This window comes from Salvelinus sp. IW2-2015, linkage group LG23 (assembly GCF_002910315.2).
Source record: "Salvelinus sp. IW2-2015 linkage group LG23, ASM291031v2, whole genome shotgun sequence".
NCBI classification, from domain to species: Eukaryota; Metazoa; Chordata; class Actinopteri; order Salmoniformes; family Salmonidae; genus Salvelinus; species Salvelinus sp. IW2-2015.
In genome coordinates this window covers 24520256-24535415 of record NC_036863.1, presented here as the reverse complement: position 1 = coordinate 24535415, position 15160 = coordinate 24520256, and the positions used below count along the sequence as shown (strand labels likewise).

The window sequence follows — 15160 nt, the reverse complement described above, 5'->3', positions numbered from 1 at the left end:
TTTGCTCTCTCGCTCTGCCTCTCTTTGCTCTCTCGCTCTGCCTCTCTTTGCTCTCTCGCTCTGCCTCTCTTTGCTCTCTCGCTCTGCCTCTCTTTATCACTGTTCCTCATGGGTGAATTAGCACTGCTGAATATTCATCAACGCGACACACTGCTCTCTGAATATTTAAGAGGAGCCACACAACACACATTTTCTCTACTAGGCTACACTCAATAGTTCAAGACTGAGATGTTATCCAGGCCTTCATTCTCAGACTCAGTTTGCCCCTAGTTCAGAGTGTAGGCCTATAGCGCAGCAGTGCACTGTTGCTGTGGAGGGAATGCATATAGGGCTGTTTCTTTGTCCCTAACCACTTTCAGCTCCACACTCAGAGCTTCTCCCTAACGTAGCCCAAGGTTAACATGAGGCCTTGGATATTCCGGCATATCACCTCAATTAAAAAAAAGAGGCTGACGTTGACAGACACTGCTGTGATTTTTTGCTTTGTTTTTTGTGACAATTCTATTATTGTTGATTGTCCAAACTCCATAGACAACAGGGCAGGTCCTGTAGGACCAGTAGCAATCTATGTTGTTTTGAATTAGGAGAGAGAACTGTGCAGCATGCCTGGCCCCTTCAGTGTGAAGAAAGGCTAAGAAGAACAACCTCTGTTGTTATACAACGGGTGGTTTGGAATTGTTAGAGCCTATCCTTCCCATGATATACTAGACAACATACACATGGCCATATTCTAAAAGTGCCATCGGGATGAGAAATGTCAATAGAAAAACAAGTAAAAACGAAACAAAATGCAGGTAGTTTGCTGTCATTCCAGCTTCAGTCGACGTGATCGTGTTGGCTAGCTAGCAAGGGGGGGGAAGAGCCTCCATAGCAACCATTTATGTTTGTCATACTTTTTTGTTTGCAATAGCAACTTGCAACTCAACCAGCACTTGGGTAGTTTTGCTTTACATGGCAGTCAATATGAATAGGACTAATGACCAGTAAACGACTAAAATTGCACTTGACAACCAGTGTTAGTGAATGTAGCATCACGTTTTGTTGAAAAATATATTGTTTGGGAAAGAATTGTGCTATTTAATGCTGGTAACAAGTTGTATGAAAGCAATAATACACTTGAGTCCATGTGTTTGACGTTTTTATCACAGCCATGACAAAAATGTCCTTGTATTATTGCTTAGGTATACCATGTCTGAGTGTGCTTGCTTATGTTTAGTCTTGGAGGTCTTCTTTTTTTGCCTGGCTACCCAGACTCCTTGCTCCGGGCATACGCTACGCCACGCCCACAGACGTTAGTTTAATCTCTGAAATGAGTCTGGATCTGAGTACCTCCCCAACGATCCTTCAACGAATGTGAAAACATTCGAGGCCGTCTGGTCCAAAACCCGATGGGTTGGACCAGAGCCAGAACACACGTGGGTAAAGCAGCAGTTAAAAAATGTATTGGCTTTGATACGATCCAATTGCTGATGACGTTGTTTTGTACAATGCTCCTCATGCCTTTCGTCACCAGGTTAGTCTTTAGGACTTACAGTAGGAACGTCTATGTGTGTTAGAGCCCTGCACAGACATGGAATTGAAGCACGTGCCTTTCTAGTTACATATCGCTATAATATTTTTGACGATGTTATATTGATACTTTGACTCCAGGTATGGATTTGTAATTGTTGGCTAGCGCTAGTCGGCTGTTCGTGCGCCAAAACGCAGGTATTTTTCATCCTATAAGGTGTTCTCCATCTTATTTTTAAATAGTGAGTATGTTTTCAGCACTTTTATTTCCATGACTGATCTAAGCAAATGTTCTCATGCTCTCTTTTGTCTCTCTCCCGCAGACATATAGTGATCCATATGTTTGGTACATCAAATTGCAATAAAACCGCAGTATCAAATCGCAATTGTGAGAATCGCAATACTTATGGTATCGGCACCTAAGTATCGTGATGATGATATATTATGAGGTCCCTGGAAATTCCCAGCCCTATCAGCAAAGGCTCCGCTTTGGGCTGAACATTGAGATGTGAGAGCTGTTTTTAGCTAGCTACTTTTCGTCACGCTAAACTCCAACAAAAGTCACGGAACATTGTTATTTTCTGTGAAATAATCTCTCCTGTCAACATCGACAATGTTCTGGTCACCATGTTATGATCTTAGTAAGATATAACTGTACAGAGACGCACAGAAGAGCAGAAGCAAGTGGCTCCGCTTCAAAATGTTTTTGATCAATTGAGTAATTCTTGAAAATAATGTATCCTAGCTATTGATGGGGGAAAAAACGGCCCTACACGGCCCTAACCCGATGTATAGTGTGTCCATGTGTTTCTAGCTGTCAGAAGCTACAGCAGTAATAGTAGTGGCTATTTTTACACTGCTACTGCAGCATTAGCTGGTTATTTATTTCCTTTCCCTGTTTCCTCCTACACTAGCTGTGTGTGGCGATTTTGGTAGCTGCAAGGCCCAGAGTATCACCACAGTGCAAACAATGGATTGTGACTGTTATTGCAGTCCTTCACTCACACCCCCACACCACAACACACTCCTCAAGGCCAAACAGGCTTTAAAGTTTGACGTTTCTCTGTGGGAGAGAGGGCTGTTTTTAAAGTAATTATGGTTGGCTATTAGCCTATGTTTTGTGGTCTCTGTCCAAGCCAAACTGATGTTTTGCCTTTTATATTTGAGTTTAGGGGACATTTGTTTTTTGAATTGTGCTTTTGRACCTTTTGAGTGTTATTCACCACAGCATCCCTTTTGTGCTTCAGTTGCACTTCTCCACTCGGATGAGAATTCACAAACGGGCATTCTATCAGCACACAGTGCTCTGACCAGGGGTCGCGACTAACTTTTTCCCCCCTCACTGTCCAGAAGTGAAATTTCAACTGTCCCAAACTGAACTTGAACTGTCCCAAAATTAAAACAGACAAACATCCATTACATGATTAATAATTATAATTGATTAATTGAACATGTTAACCATATGTATACAATATATCTAAGAGAGAACAATGTTATTGTTACTTGTTACTAATGTATTTTCTGTGAAGGAAAACTATAGTTGCATGTCCCTGATCACTCTAAAGCAACAAAAAAAACACTGTTCACTATCAATATAAAGTACAGGTGAAATGGTTTAAAAAACAGATTTTCTGATGGTCTGCATTATCAAAATGCTGATTTTTCAACTCTAATGCGACCCTTGCAGCTGTTTCAGAAGACGGCTAAACGCATCCAATATTCTTTGAAGATTTAACCTGATGCTCTTGAGTCAGAATACATCAGTTTCACATCAGAGATTGTTTTTCCCCTGAGCTGACAGGCCTCAGGCTGTTGAGACAGAGTAACCACCTCAGAGCCCCCCACTCTAACCTGAGAGCTGTTATGTGTCCTGTCCTTCTGTCTATCACACAGGTGTGATGTGACCTCAGTCTCTTCTCTCACAGATTATAGAAAGCAGACCGCGGTTCAGATGAGCAGCAGCAGGTTTCGGTCCAAGGCAAAACCGCAGCATTCCTTCCACTTCATCCCGTTACATAACGGAGATGGAATCTTTGCTGAGGCTAGTGACGTTACACACTCGCACACAGCTGGCATCATGAGAATGAAAAAGGCCAGGGGGAAATTCCAGAGAACGAAGAGAGGGGCTCAGCAGATCTGAGTCAGACACAATGCAGTGGAATGATGAAGCTGAAGCTGTCACTGTGCTGCTGTTAGGGGTCATTGTGCTGCTCTCTGGTCTAAACGGCCTGCTCATTGTGGCTGAACTCCTCACCTCGAGGTGCAAACAGCTCTGATTATGTTAAGGGCTGTGGCAGCCTGGCAGCTCCGTGTAGCCGATCTGAACAGGGGTGTTGGAGATAGAGGAACATGCTGACTTTGCTATAGCTGATCCCAGAGCCACTATTCCACCCCCCACTGAGCACAAATGGCTTTCAGTTTTGGCATTTGGGATATTTATTTTGGAGTGGTCGTGTAATCTACGGCTTTCAGCGGTAATTCCAGTGTTGGACAAAAGGCCTTTAATGCAATTCATAATAGGCCTATGTTTTGGGAATAGAGTAATATTTAGGCTAATTCATTAATAATTTGCACCATATGCTGTTCAGCTCTATCTAGATTGACCTGCCTAAATACATAACCGTATACCAAATGTCAGGAACACCTTACGAATATTGAGTTGCTTCCTCTTTTGCCCTCAGAACAGCCTCAGTTCATCCGGGCATGGACTCTACAAGATGTTGAAAGCATTCCACAGGGATGCTGGCCCATGTTGACTCCATTACTTGCAACAGTTGTGTCAAGTTGGGTGGTGGACCATTCTTGATACACTGTTGAGTGTGAAAAACCCAGCAGCGTTACAGTTCTTGACACTCAAACCGGTGCGCCTGGCACCTACTACCAAACATTTTGTTCTACTGAATCACCCTCTGAATGGCACACATACACAATCCATGTCTCAATTGTCTGAAGGCTTAAAAATCCTTATTTTTAAACGTCTTAGGGATAGGGGGCAGTATTCGGAAGTTTGGATGACTGAGGTGCCCAACGTAAACAGCCTGTTACTCAGGCCCAGAAGCTAGGATATGCATATGCATGGTAGTATTGGATAGAAAACACTAAAGTTTCTAAAACTGTTAAAATAATCTGTGAGTATAACAGAACTGATTTGGCAGGTGAAATATCTTCAAAGGTAAGCAATTTTATTTTATCGCTATTTCTGACTTTCGTGACGCATCTGTTTGGTTGGAAAATGTGTTTCATGCTTTTGTATGCGGGGCGCTGTCCTCAGATAATCGCATGGTATGCTTTCGCCGTAAAGCGTTTTTGAAATCTGACAAAGCGGATGGATTAACAAGAAGTTAATCTTTAAGCRGATGTATAACACTTGTATTTTTTATGAATGTTTATTATGACTATTTTTGTATTTTGAATTTGGCGCTCTGCAATTTCACCGGATGTTGTCGGTGGTTCGCTAGCGGAACGCCTGCGCCAGAAAGGTTAACCTGTGGATTTAACAAGTGACATCAATAAGGGATCATAGTTTCACCTGGTCAGTCTATTTCATGGAAAGAGCATGTTTTGTATATGAAGGCAATGTAACAGAATTTAAAAAGGTAACTGCTTAACTCACTGTATTAACTCCTAGTTTCTGTTCACCCCTACTGGTTAAAAGTCCCGCGTCTTCCCCCTCCACCACTCAGTAGTGTAGCAGCAGTACTAAAGTGTGACCAGTATGTATGGTGTACTGTACACATGTGAGTTCTGTCTGTTTTCCAGGTTTAGCTCTGCAGTTGTTGACAGCCGTGCAAAGCTCTATTTAGACATATCACCATGACCCCTGCACCATTTTTCACTACCAACCTCCTACCCCGACGACTCCGAAACTGTGTCAAGGATCGAATGTTCTTGTAGGCCAACACACAGACACAAACAGGGTTGAGTGAAACAATATGCAGATAGGAAAGCAGTTACCTATAGCTTGTCATTATGGGCATACTGAGGCATAGTCTTGTTCTTTGGGACCAAGGGAGTGTGTTACTAATACCCAATTCACATAGGATATGCGGTATGTTGCCTGAAAAAGGAATTGGATAATGTTTATATGGTCCGCTTTCAAACAGCCACATTCTTGTCGGCATTTGCCTTACTATATTTGTGTCTTATTATGGATCCCCATTAACTGCTGCCAAGGCAGCAGCTACTCTTCCTGGGGCCCTCAGGCTCCTACTCCACTACCACATACAATGACTCCAACACTTAGGTTGGAGTCATTAAAACTCGTTTTTCAACCACTACACACTTTTTTTTTGTTAACAAACTATAGTTTTGGCAAGGCGGATAGGACATCTACTTTGTGCATGACACAAGTAATTTTTCCAACAATTGTTAACAGACAGATTATTTCACTTGTAATTCACTGTATCACAATTCCAGTGGGTCAGAAGTTTACATACACTAAGTTGACTGTGCCTTTTAAACAGCTTGGAAAATTCCATAAAATTGTCATGGCTTTGGAAGCTTCTGATAGGCTAATTGACATAATTTGAGTCAATTGGTGTACCTGTGGATGTATTTCAAGGCCTACCTTCAAACTCAATGCCTCTTTGCTTGACATCATGGGAAAATCAAAAGAAATCAGCCAAGACCTTTTCCAAACGCCTGAGCAATTTCCAAACGCCTGAAGGTACCACGTTCATCTGTACAAACAATAGTACGCAAGTATAAACACCATGGGACCACGCAGCAGTCATACCGCTCAGGAAGGTGACGCGTTCTGTCACCTAGAGATGAACGTACTTTGATGCGAAAAGTGCAAATCAATCCCAGAACAACAGCAAAGGGCCTTGTGAAGATGCTGGAGGAAACCGGTACAAAAGTATCTATATCCACAGTAAAACGAGTCCTATATCAACATAACCTGAAAGGCCGCTCAGCAAGGAAGGACCCACTGCTCCAAAACCGCCATTAAAAAAGCCAGATCACGGTTTGCAACTGTACATGGGGACAAAGATTGCACTTTTTGGAGAAATGTCCTCTGGTCTGATGAAACAAAAATAMAACTGTTTGGTCATAATGACCATCGTTATGTTTGGAGGAAGAAGGGGGATGCTTGCAAGCCGAAGAATACCATCCCAACCGTGAAGCACAGGGGTGGCAGCATCATGTTGTGTGGGTGCTTTGCTGCAGGAGGGACTGATGCACTTCACAAAATAGATGGCATCATGAGGCAGGAAATTATGTGGATATATTGAAGCAACATCTCAAAACATCAGTCAGGAAGTTAAAGCTTGGTCGCAAATGGGTCTTCCAAATGGACAATGACACCAAGCATACTTCCAAAGTTGTGGCAAAATGGCTTAAGGACAACAAAGTCGAGGTATTGGAGTGACCATCACAAAGCCCTGACCTCAATCCCATAGACAATTTGTGGGCAGAACTGAAAAAGCATGTGCGAGCAAGGAAGCCTACAAACCTGACACTAGCTCTGTCAGGAGGAATGGGCAAAAATGCATTTTGTAAATGTTGATGTAACATTTGTGAAAACTGTTCCAATGGGATGGTGGCTGTGTGTGGCGTAGGGGAAAGAAATAAGACAGTGCACAAACCCATATATTAATCATGAATTCATCATAATATTATTAAACATTGCCTATTAAACAAATATATTTTATAGCTATATGTTGATGTAACTATTACAGCGGGAATTGTGGAAACTGCTCGATTGGGAGGGGATGGGGGCTGTGAGTGAGAGTGAGGCGCATGGGGGGAAAAACTGAGATTGCACAAAACTGTATTCATCGCAATATTAAATAAATATGAATTTCCTTTTTAACAAAGACATTTTAGCATAAACACATTTGACCTGGGTAAATTCCTGCGACAGGACATCAGTAGAATATATTTGTAGCTATTGCATAGACGAGTTCAGGGGTAGATTGGCAGGGTTTAGAAGTTTTCCATGCAAGAGAGATGTCTCAGATCATCTTCTGCGAATCTGTCATTAAGGCCCTGGATCAGGTGCGAGATGAAGTCTGTGCGTGCACACTTTGCCATCCCCGTTGAAGAGGAGTTTGTGGCTTTTGTAGTAACCGGGGTTGGCAGCGGTCTCATCTGTCTGTCTGAGATATATTGTAGGGCGGACCTGGTTGCCGCAACCATCGGCTTGATGTGTGCAAGAGACACATTTTATTTATGGAAAAACAGGTTCAGTATSTCCATGATTGGAAGCAAATCCAGCAAGAAATGGGTTATTGCTGTGAAGCTGTCAGGCAATTTTCTGTGCCTTTTGATGCATTGGAGGACACAAGTGCAACACGATGTGCACTTTGAGCTGGTACAGATTTCTTTCCCGCAGTCTGACCCACCCCTGTGCCTTTTCCAGTCATGATACTTGACCTGTCGCTGCCCAGTCCCACKATCTTTTTAAAATCAATAACCTTTGATTAGAATGTTGCTAGGATGGCATTTGTGATTGTTTGGCATCTCCATGCGGTATCATTACATTTGCTAAGAACACAGTCTTCGCCTGGCCCTCATGCACATACCTCACAAACATCACAAGTTTCTTCTTGACTAACACTGTCACAGATTTTAACTCTGATTATTCCAACATACGGATTCTGTTCTATTTCCTGAATGCCCTTCTCAGTTAGTTTGACCGATGGCGTTTTGCATTTGCGCAATGCTGGAGTGATGTGTGTAGGTGGTACCCGACTGAATGGCAGGGTAGACGCTTTTATTTTTGTAGCTCTATCAACACTGGAAACTTGCTCTCTGCTATTTCCTCTTTTGCCATACAGTCCGCAGTTGCACAGTTTTGGAGTTGTCTGTTTACTTTTCTGCCTCTTCCTATGTTACTACAAAACATTTTCGTTCTGAAGCAATACTGCATCATTGTGGTCGATCTGCATGGCATTTTTATGCACCTTTCTAATAGGTTGCGCAGCCTGTGGTGAAGGAATATTTTTTAAAGATCACATAAAGATACAATATGTTTACCTGACACACCATGTACTACTTTTTCCTTCATGTGAAGCCATTTCTGTGGGAGATAAGCATTAGCTACAGCATTTTCTTCTACCCTAGCTGTTTCTGTTGCTGCGATCTCTGTCTGGGTCACAGTCTCCGTCGCAATCGCAGTCTCTGTCTCACTTTCATTTCAATTTAGGAGAGGTTAAAGAACCTTTTATAGTTTTTTTGTTGTTGTGTTAATTGACTTGTCATTGCTTTTTTTTTCTTCAACATTCCAGCGTTTTAAACATACAGTARCTAGCAACGAAAATGCCACTGACAACATCTTCCGCCACACACACCCGTCCCGCACTGCCGCAGAGACAAAGCGTGTGTTTTGGATGATGGATGAAACTTTTCGAATAATCACAGCGAGTCTATTTAAATATAAACATTGAGTGTCATGGTCGGTACACCTGCGTTTTCCAGAATGCAACACATTTTTTTCCTGTGTAAAAAATATATAAATAATAAATCCAGTGTGGAAAACGCAAGATTCTGCATTCTGAATGGATCATGTCTCTCTCTGCTTCCTTAGCCTCTGGGATTAGCTGTAGCATTTCGGGTTGGAGTTACTTACTCACCATATAGCATGATGACAGATCATTCCTCATGTAATATTTACCTTCCCTATATATGGTTCCTTTTAGCTTTTACTTAGACAGCGTTCAATCCAAAACAGGAGTTACTCACTGATCGTTCCTCTGCTATCTATGCTCCCTTTGCTTTTACTCAGACACCATTCAAACAGGAGTCTGACTCTGACGGCATGGTGAATGTTTTGCACAATGCTTGGATGATGAGGCTGCTCTGTGGCTTTGTTTCTTTGAAGGCTAGGTAAACGGCTTGAACCGAAGATGTGCTAAAGCTAACAAAAGGATGATTCACAGGCCAGTGTTCTGTGTTCACACACGCCTGTTGCTCATCAGCTGCAGTGTTATGCTGCTGCTTATTTCCCTGACGAGTTGACTGCCACTGTCTGAGACGTTTACTCACCGCTGAATGGTGTTTGTGTTCCTGTTTGTGTGACAGAAAGAGTATTGCTAGCCAATATCCATAGCTGCTTAGCTCTGGGCTGGTACACTGCTCTGGTTGTGGGCCTGTGATTTGACCGTTGGGACTGTTTTTTWAAAATGTATTTTATTTGTAATTTAAATAGGACAGACCCGTCAGTAGTCGATGCCTGATTTATCTGTTCGGGCTTAAGGCATTGCTCTTGGCTGGGCGGCTTATGGAGAACCTGGTAACTGCTGAGCAGGTTGGGTTTTTAGGGAATGTTCTGTAGCCAGCGACACAGACGCAACACTGTCCCAGGTCAGCTATCCAAGCCTCAAGTATATAAGACTAATCCACCACAGAGCTGTCTCTCAGTGCTCAGGGTACACACACACACACACACACACACACACACACACACACACACTCTCTCTCTTACACACAGCCACACAAACACACACAATGATTGTATAGGCCAAATTGTTCTTAAACACAGTATGCTTGTTTAGTTTTTTTTTTTTTTTTACCTTGTGTGTCATGGGGTTGGTTAACACAAGCAAGTCAGCTATTGTGTCTTAAATCTTACGGCGTTGAACAACTTGATGCTTTCCTGCTTGCTTTTCTCTGTATTCTGTTACAGGCAGCCAAGCTGCTCGCTGTGTGAGTGAGCTAGGCTGGCTGAAGGTCTTCCTCTTTTTCTGGGATATGGCTTTAGTTAAGTGTGTCTTCCTGTTGTTGGCCCTGACATTAATGTAACACACCAGGAAATGGCCTGATCATGTTGACCTGATTTAGTTTGTGCTCTCTTAAAAAAAATCATTTTTCTTAAAGTTGAGGCTAATGCTTTCTGATGACTGATATGGGCTGAATTCTCACCTTGCATATTTAGACTTATTGTACAAGACTAGTTCAATAGGCTAGTCATTTGGTGGTCATATGCCTTCTTACATCTCCCTTCTTTCCTAGAGGTGTGTTTGCGGTGAACCTACCTAATGAGCATCCGCTTTACTGTGTCTTGACGTTGACTAATCCCCTAGTTTCATGTTCCAGCATGTCTGTCTGCGTGATAGAAATGTAGGCCAGGAGGAAAAATACTGAAGACAATGCTTGTACAAACACACCCACTAGCTTGCTTGCTAACTTGTTCTCACACACTGCATTCAGTGTTTACACCATTGCCAGTCCACAACACTGCCCCCAGGTTACTTTAAGGTGGTTTTTGACTTTGGGTGTGGTATATGTGGTAAATTATTCTGCATTTCTTCTGTATGTTAAGTGGGTTAGAGAGTGAATAGCCTCTTGCAGTCTGAGTTTAGGAAATGTTGTGGTATCCCAGGTGATCCTCTCACTCTGAGGAAGCTGGAGGCTCTGTTATTATGACTCAAATACCCTCACTCTCTGGAGAGCACACACCACAGCAGAGCAACTTCTCTTAAATAGTTACTCAATGAGATTCTTCAGAAGGATTTAAGTAATGTCAAAGCTTTTATCTTTGCAAAGATGGTAGCCTACTTGACTCTGTTCTTCTTTTACAAATTCTGTGAGGCCAACACTGCATTTTAGGTTATCTTTGAAAAGCCATTTTAGATATTGAGTAGATTGAGGTGAGACAAAATTCAGCCTAGCGGGTATCTGTCCATTTAAGATGGGTAAATCTCTCCCAGCTCTGCTCTCTCCCTGGTTCAGAAGCCCACTATCCCCTAGACCAGGGCTGGCCTACCCTTTTCCTGGAGATCTACTGTCCTGTAGGTTTTCGGTCCAACCCTAATTGAGCATATCTGATTCAGCTAGTTAAAGTCTTGTTGAGCAGATAATTAGTAGAATCAGGTGTGTTAAATTAGGGCCTTTTAGGCTGCCTTCAATAGGTTCATAAATATAAAAAATAGGTTAGTACTGTAAAACCGTTTATAGTTTTATGTCCTTTGAGAAAAACATCTAGAGCAGGAAATCATTTAAATATGCAGTGGTGCCTCCCGAGTGGCGCAGCGGTCTAAGGCACTGTATCGCAGTGTTGTGGCGTCACTACAGCCTGGGATTCGATCCCAGGGTGTGTAACAACCGGCCATGACTGGGGGTCCCATAGGGTGGCACACAATTGGCCCAGCGTCATCCGGGTTAGGAGAGGGTTTGGCCAGGTGGACTTTACTTGGCGCATCGCATTCTAGAGACTCCTTGTGGCGGGCCGGGCGCCTGCAGGCTGACACTCGGTTGTTAGCTAAACGGTGTTTCCTCCGATACATTGGTGCAGCTGGCTTCCGTGTTAAGAAGTGCGGCTTGGCGGGTCATGTTTCGGAGGGTGCATGACTCGACCTTCGCCTCTCCCGAGCCCGTTGGGGAGTTGCAGCAATGAGACAAGATCGTAATCACGAAATTGGGGCGATAAAGGGGTTAAAAATGACAAAAAAAGAAGACAAAGATATCTTTAGTAGCTTGACATTGAAAAAAGAGCAAAGCCAACAGTACCTCATTTCAGTTCTTAGCCCTCTGTTTCCTAGCAATGTATCAAATGCTTTGATGTACATATAGCATTGATTGCCAAACAGAACATGTAACTAATTGTCTTTAACTGATTGCTCTCTCCCTCCCTCCAGGTGTGTCTCATGCCACCCTCCTGCACACCAAATCCCTACGAGGCCACCGGGAGTGTTTTGAGAAGTACCACCTCATTGCCAACCAGAAGCTGTCCTGCTCCAAGGTCTCCCGCAGTCCCTACGAGGGCATGAAGCTGGCCCTTAGCCAGAAGATCAGCCGCATCGTGCAGTACGCTCAGAACAAAGACTCTGTCAGCTCAGAGGGGAGTCCTGGCCGCCGGGGGGGCAAGCACCAGCTCCTCTGCTACAGCCAGAATGGAGACCGTAAACTACTGCCCCAGTCGGACGCCCAGGTGCCCCGCTACACCCCACGCTGGAACCAGGGGATGGGGGCAGGAGGGCTGCCGGACTACGCCACGGGCATGCTGGAGTGCCACTCGACCGAGGAGCTGGGGCTACTGGAGGACGTGCGCGGCCTCGGGGCCCTGTGGGGGGTCACAGGGAGGAGGGGCCTTCTTCACTGCAGCCACAGCCAGTCTTCTGGAGGAGACCACCAGACACTGCATTCAAACAATGGTCACAGAGGAGACGAGTGTGAGTTCGCAGTCAGCCTCATTTACTTTACACCACAAACAGTAACTAGCCTTCCTCCATTCCTAAAACACCACACTGGTTGTTGTCAGATTCTCTCTACCCCTCTATTCTCCAGAAGTGTGCTTTCGTTCACTCCCCCCATGGATTAAAAGCATTGCATTGGTGTAACATAAGCGTGGCTAGATGGAGCCTCGCGGAAAGAGTGCACCATTTTAGGAGAAGGGTAGATAAGTCAGACTGTAGCCAGAGTGTTATTTAGCTGGTTTCTGAGCCTCTATAGGCTCCTCGTGAACTAGGCTTCCCTAAAATGGGAAGCCTGGGGAAGTTCCATGGAAGAAATCCTCTAAAGAGGGGTCAGAACCCGCCGTAAATCTGTGACGCCTCGCAACACGTCAAACCAATCAAATGTCTTGTTTGGGTGGCTGCTCCGAAGATGCTCACCAGATTAGTGCTGTAGGAGCAGCAGTGTGTGAGGACTAAACATTTCAACAAAACAAGCACTGGTGACAAAACATTTTAGAACCGTTTTTGCAGCACACTGGTTTTCACAGCATTTCACTATTATTTTGAGATGAGCTAAAGCTGCAGCAAGAGGTGAGAAATGGTCTACAATGCTGGCCATATCAATATTTTGACATTTCTGAAGTGATATTTGGCTGTAAAGGCTAGCATTAGGGACAAGTAGCTAGCCACGATGAGGTTCGTTTTGAGAAAAGTCAGCCAACCTTGTAAACTACCTAGGTATAACTAGCTAGCTAGCTACTATATAGCCAACAAAATGTGAATAAGCATATTATTGATCTGAAAGGCTAGCTGTGTTAGGCCAGTTGCTAGCTTATCCAGGGTCAGTGATACATAGAGCAACCATGTATTGTATCTCTAAGGGAAATGCAATTTTGCTCAAATGAATGAAATAAATGAACCTCATTAAATGTTAACTGTAATGCTGATCTCCAGTAGCCTAATTGTCATCTCCTTATTTTCATATACTGTAACTAAATTACAAGGGTTGGATTTGCACTGAATGTTATATGTCAGCGCTTAAAAGGCATGTACAGCGTCTGGTATATGGTTGGCCTCCTATACATTGTCTATTGTTATGGTATCAGTTGAAATTGAGAGCTTAGTTTAGTTTAACTTGTAAACAATGTGTGAGTGTAGCTAATCTCTGCATCAGATGCCCATAAGGCCAGTAATGTCATCATACTGTAGGCTTATTGCTGTATTGGCGATGCATGCCATATGATAAGCTGCAGATTGGATTCACAGAGCTGATATACTGAGAGAGAGTGACAATCAAATAAAACAGATTGGAGATCTTACAACTAGACAAAAAGGATCGTACAACTAGACTCATTTTAGAATACAACACCGACATGTTAGAGACCGAACCCTTTCCCCTCTTTATTGCAGGATTGTGATGTGGTTAATCAACATTGACATTAGTTCATTTTGAATAATAGTTTAACAATTAAAACAAGTTCAAACACTCGCTTCACTTCAAAGAATCAACACTTCATCACTTCAAAATGTACACATACGTGAACTTGTATGTTAAGATTAGACATCTTAGTCTAAATAACAATAGATAATTGAGTAGTAACATGTCAGCTATTATTACTAAAGCATAATTTCAGGTGAACCAAAAAAACTCCATACAAGCGGTGGCCAACCTTGCTCCACTGATCCCTGATCTACTGGGTGAGCAGACTTCTATTCCAGCCCAGCAATGGCACACTTGATTATGAACTCTTTAGATTTGATAAGTTGAATCCTGGTGTGTTAATGCTGGGCTGAAACAGAACCCTGCTACACCCAGCAGACCTCCAGCAGGGTTGTCCTGCTCCAATTGAAATAGGTTTATACATTGTGTGATGTTTCACTATTTTTGTATACCACATTTGCTAACATAGGCCTACACACATAACCAATGGCATATAGGATATACCCTTAGTTTCTTGTGACATTCATTGGGACCTCTCTTCATATGCAAACAGGCTTTTACAGCTTTCCATGTCTGGGGACAGAAAACATCACAAGAAACAGTCTTCATTATATTTAAATTAGACAGCACTGAATATGATGTTGCTATTATCTCTCTGTCCTCAAAGTTTTCCCCTCTGGAACTGGAGAATCTTTTCATAATATCCTCCCACAAAATGACCTGCCCTTTCCAGTAGCCTACACACTCCCTTTACTGTAGCTGGAGCTGCAATTTCACCCTCTTTCATGTAGTGTTGCACGGTATACTGAAATTTCGGTACTTTTTTGATACTAGAACATGAAAAGTGGTTCGGTACTATAATTTTTGTTGCTTCAGGTACTTCTGTCAAATGTGTCTCACAGATCAAGCCTGTCTATCAGAGCAGTCAACCCTTTTATTATAGCTCGCACCGTGCATGCTCCACTTACTCATTGCTAGCCTGCACTGGGAATCTGAGCTGCATCATGTTAACTTTGTGCAGTATGAGGGGAGCTAAGTCTTGAGTAATGCGACACTGCATGTAGAAATGTTGGGACTGTTAATTACTGTTCGC

General features: G+C 43.1%; 1 protein-coding gene across 1 annotated transcript in view; it reads left to right on the top strand.

The window, feature by feature from the left end:
- Window positions 1-15160, top strand: part of LOC111950609 (protein EURL homolog) — a 62926-nt gene that overhangs the window by 33468 nt on the left and 14298 nt on the right. Inside the window, exon 3 of the mRNA XM_023968334.3 lies at window positions 12090-12623. Coding sequence (XP_023824102.1) covers window positions 12090-12623 — 534 coding nt within the window. The remainder of the gene's footprint in view (window positions 1-12089; window positions 12624-15160) is intronic.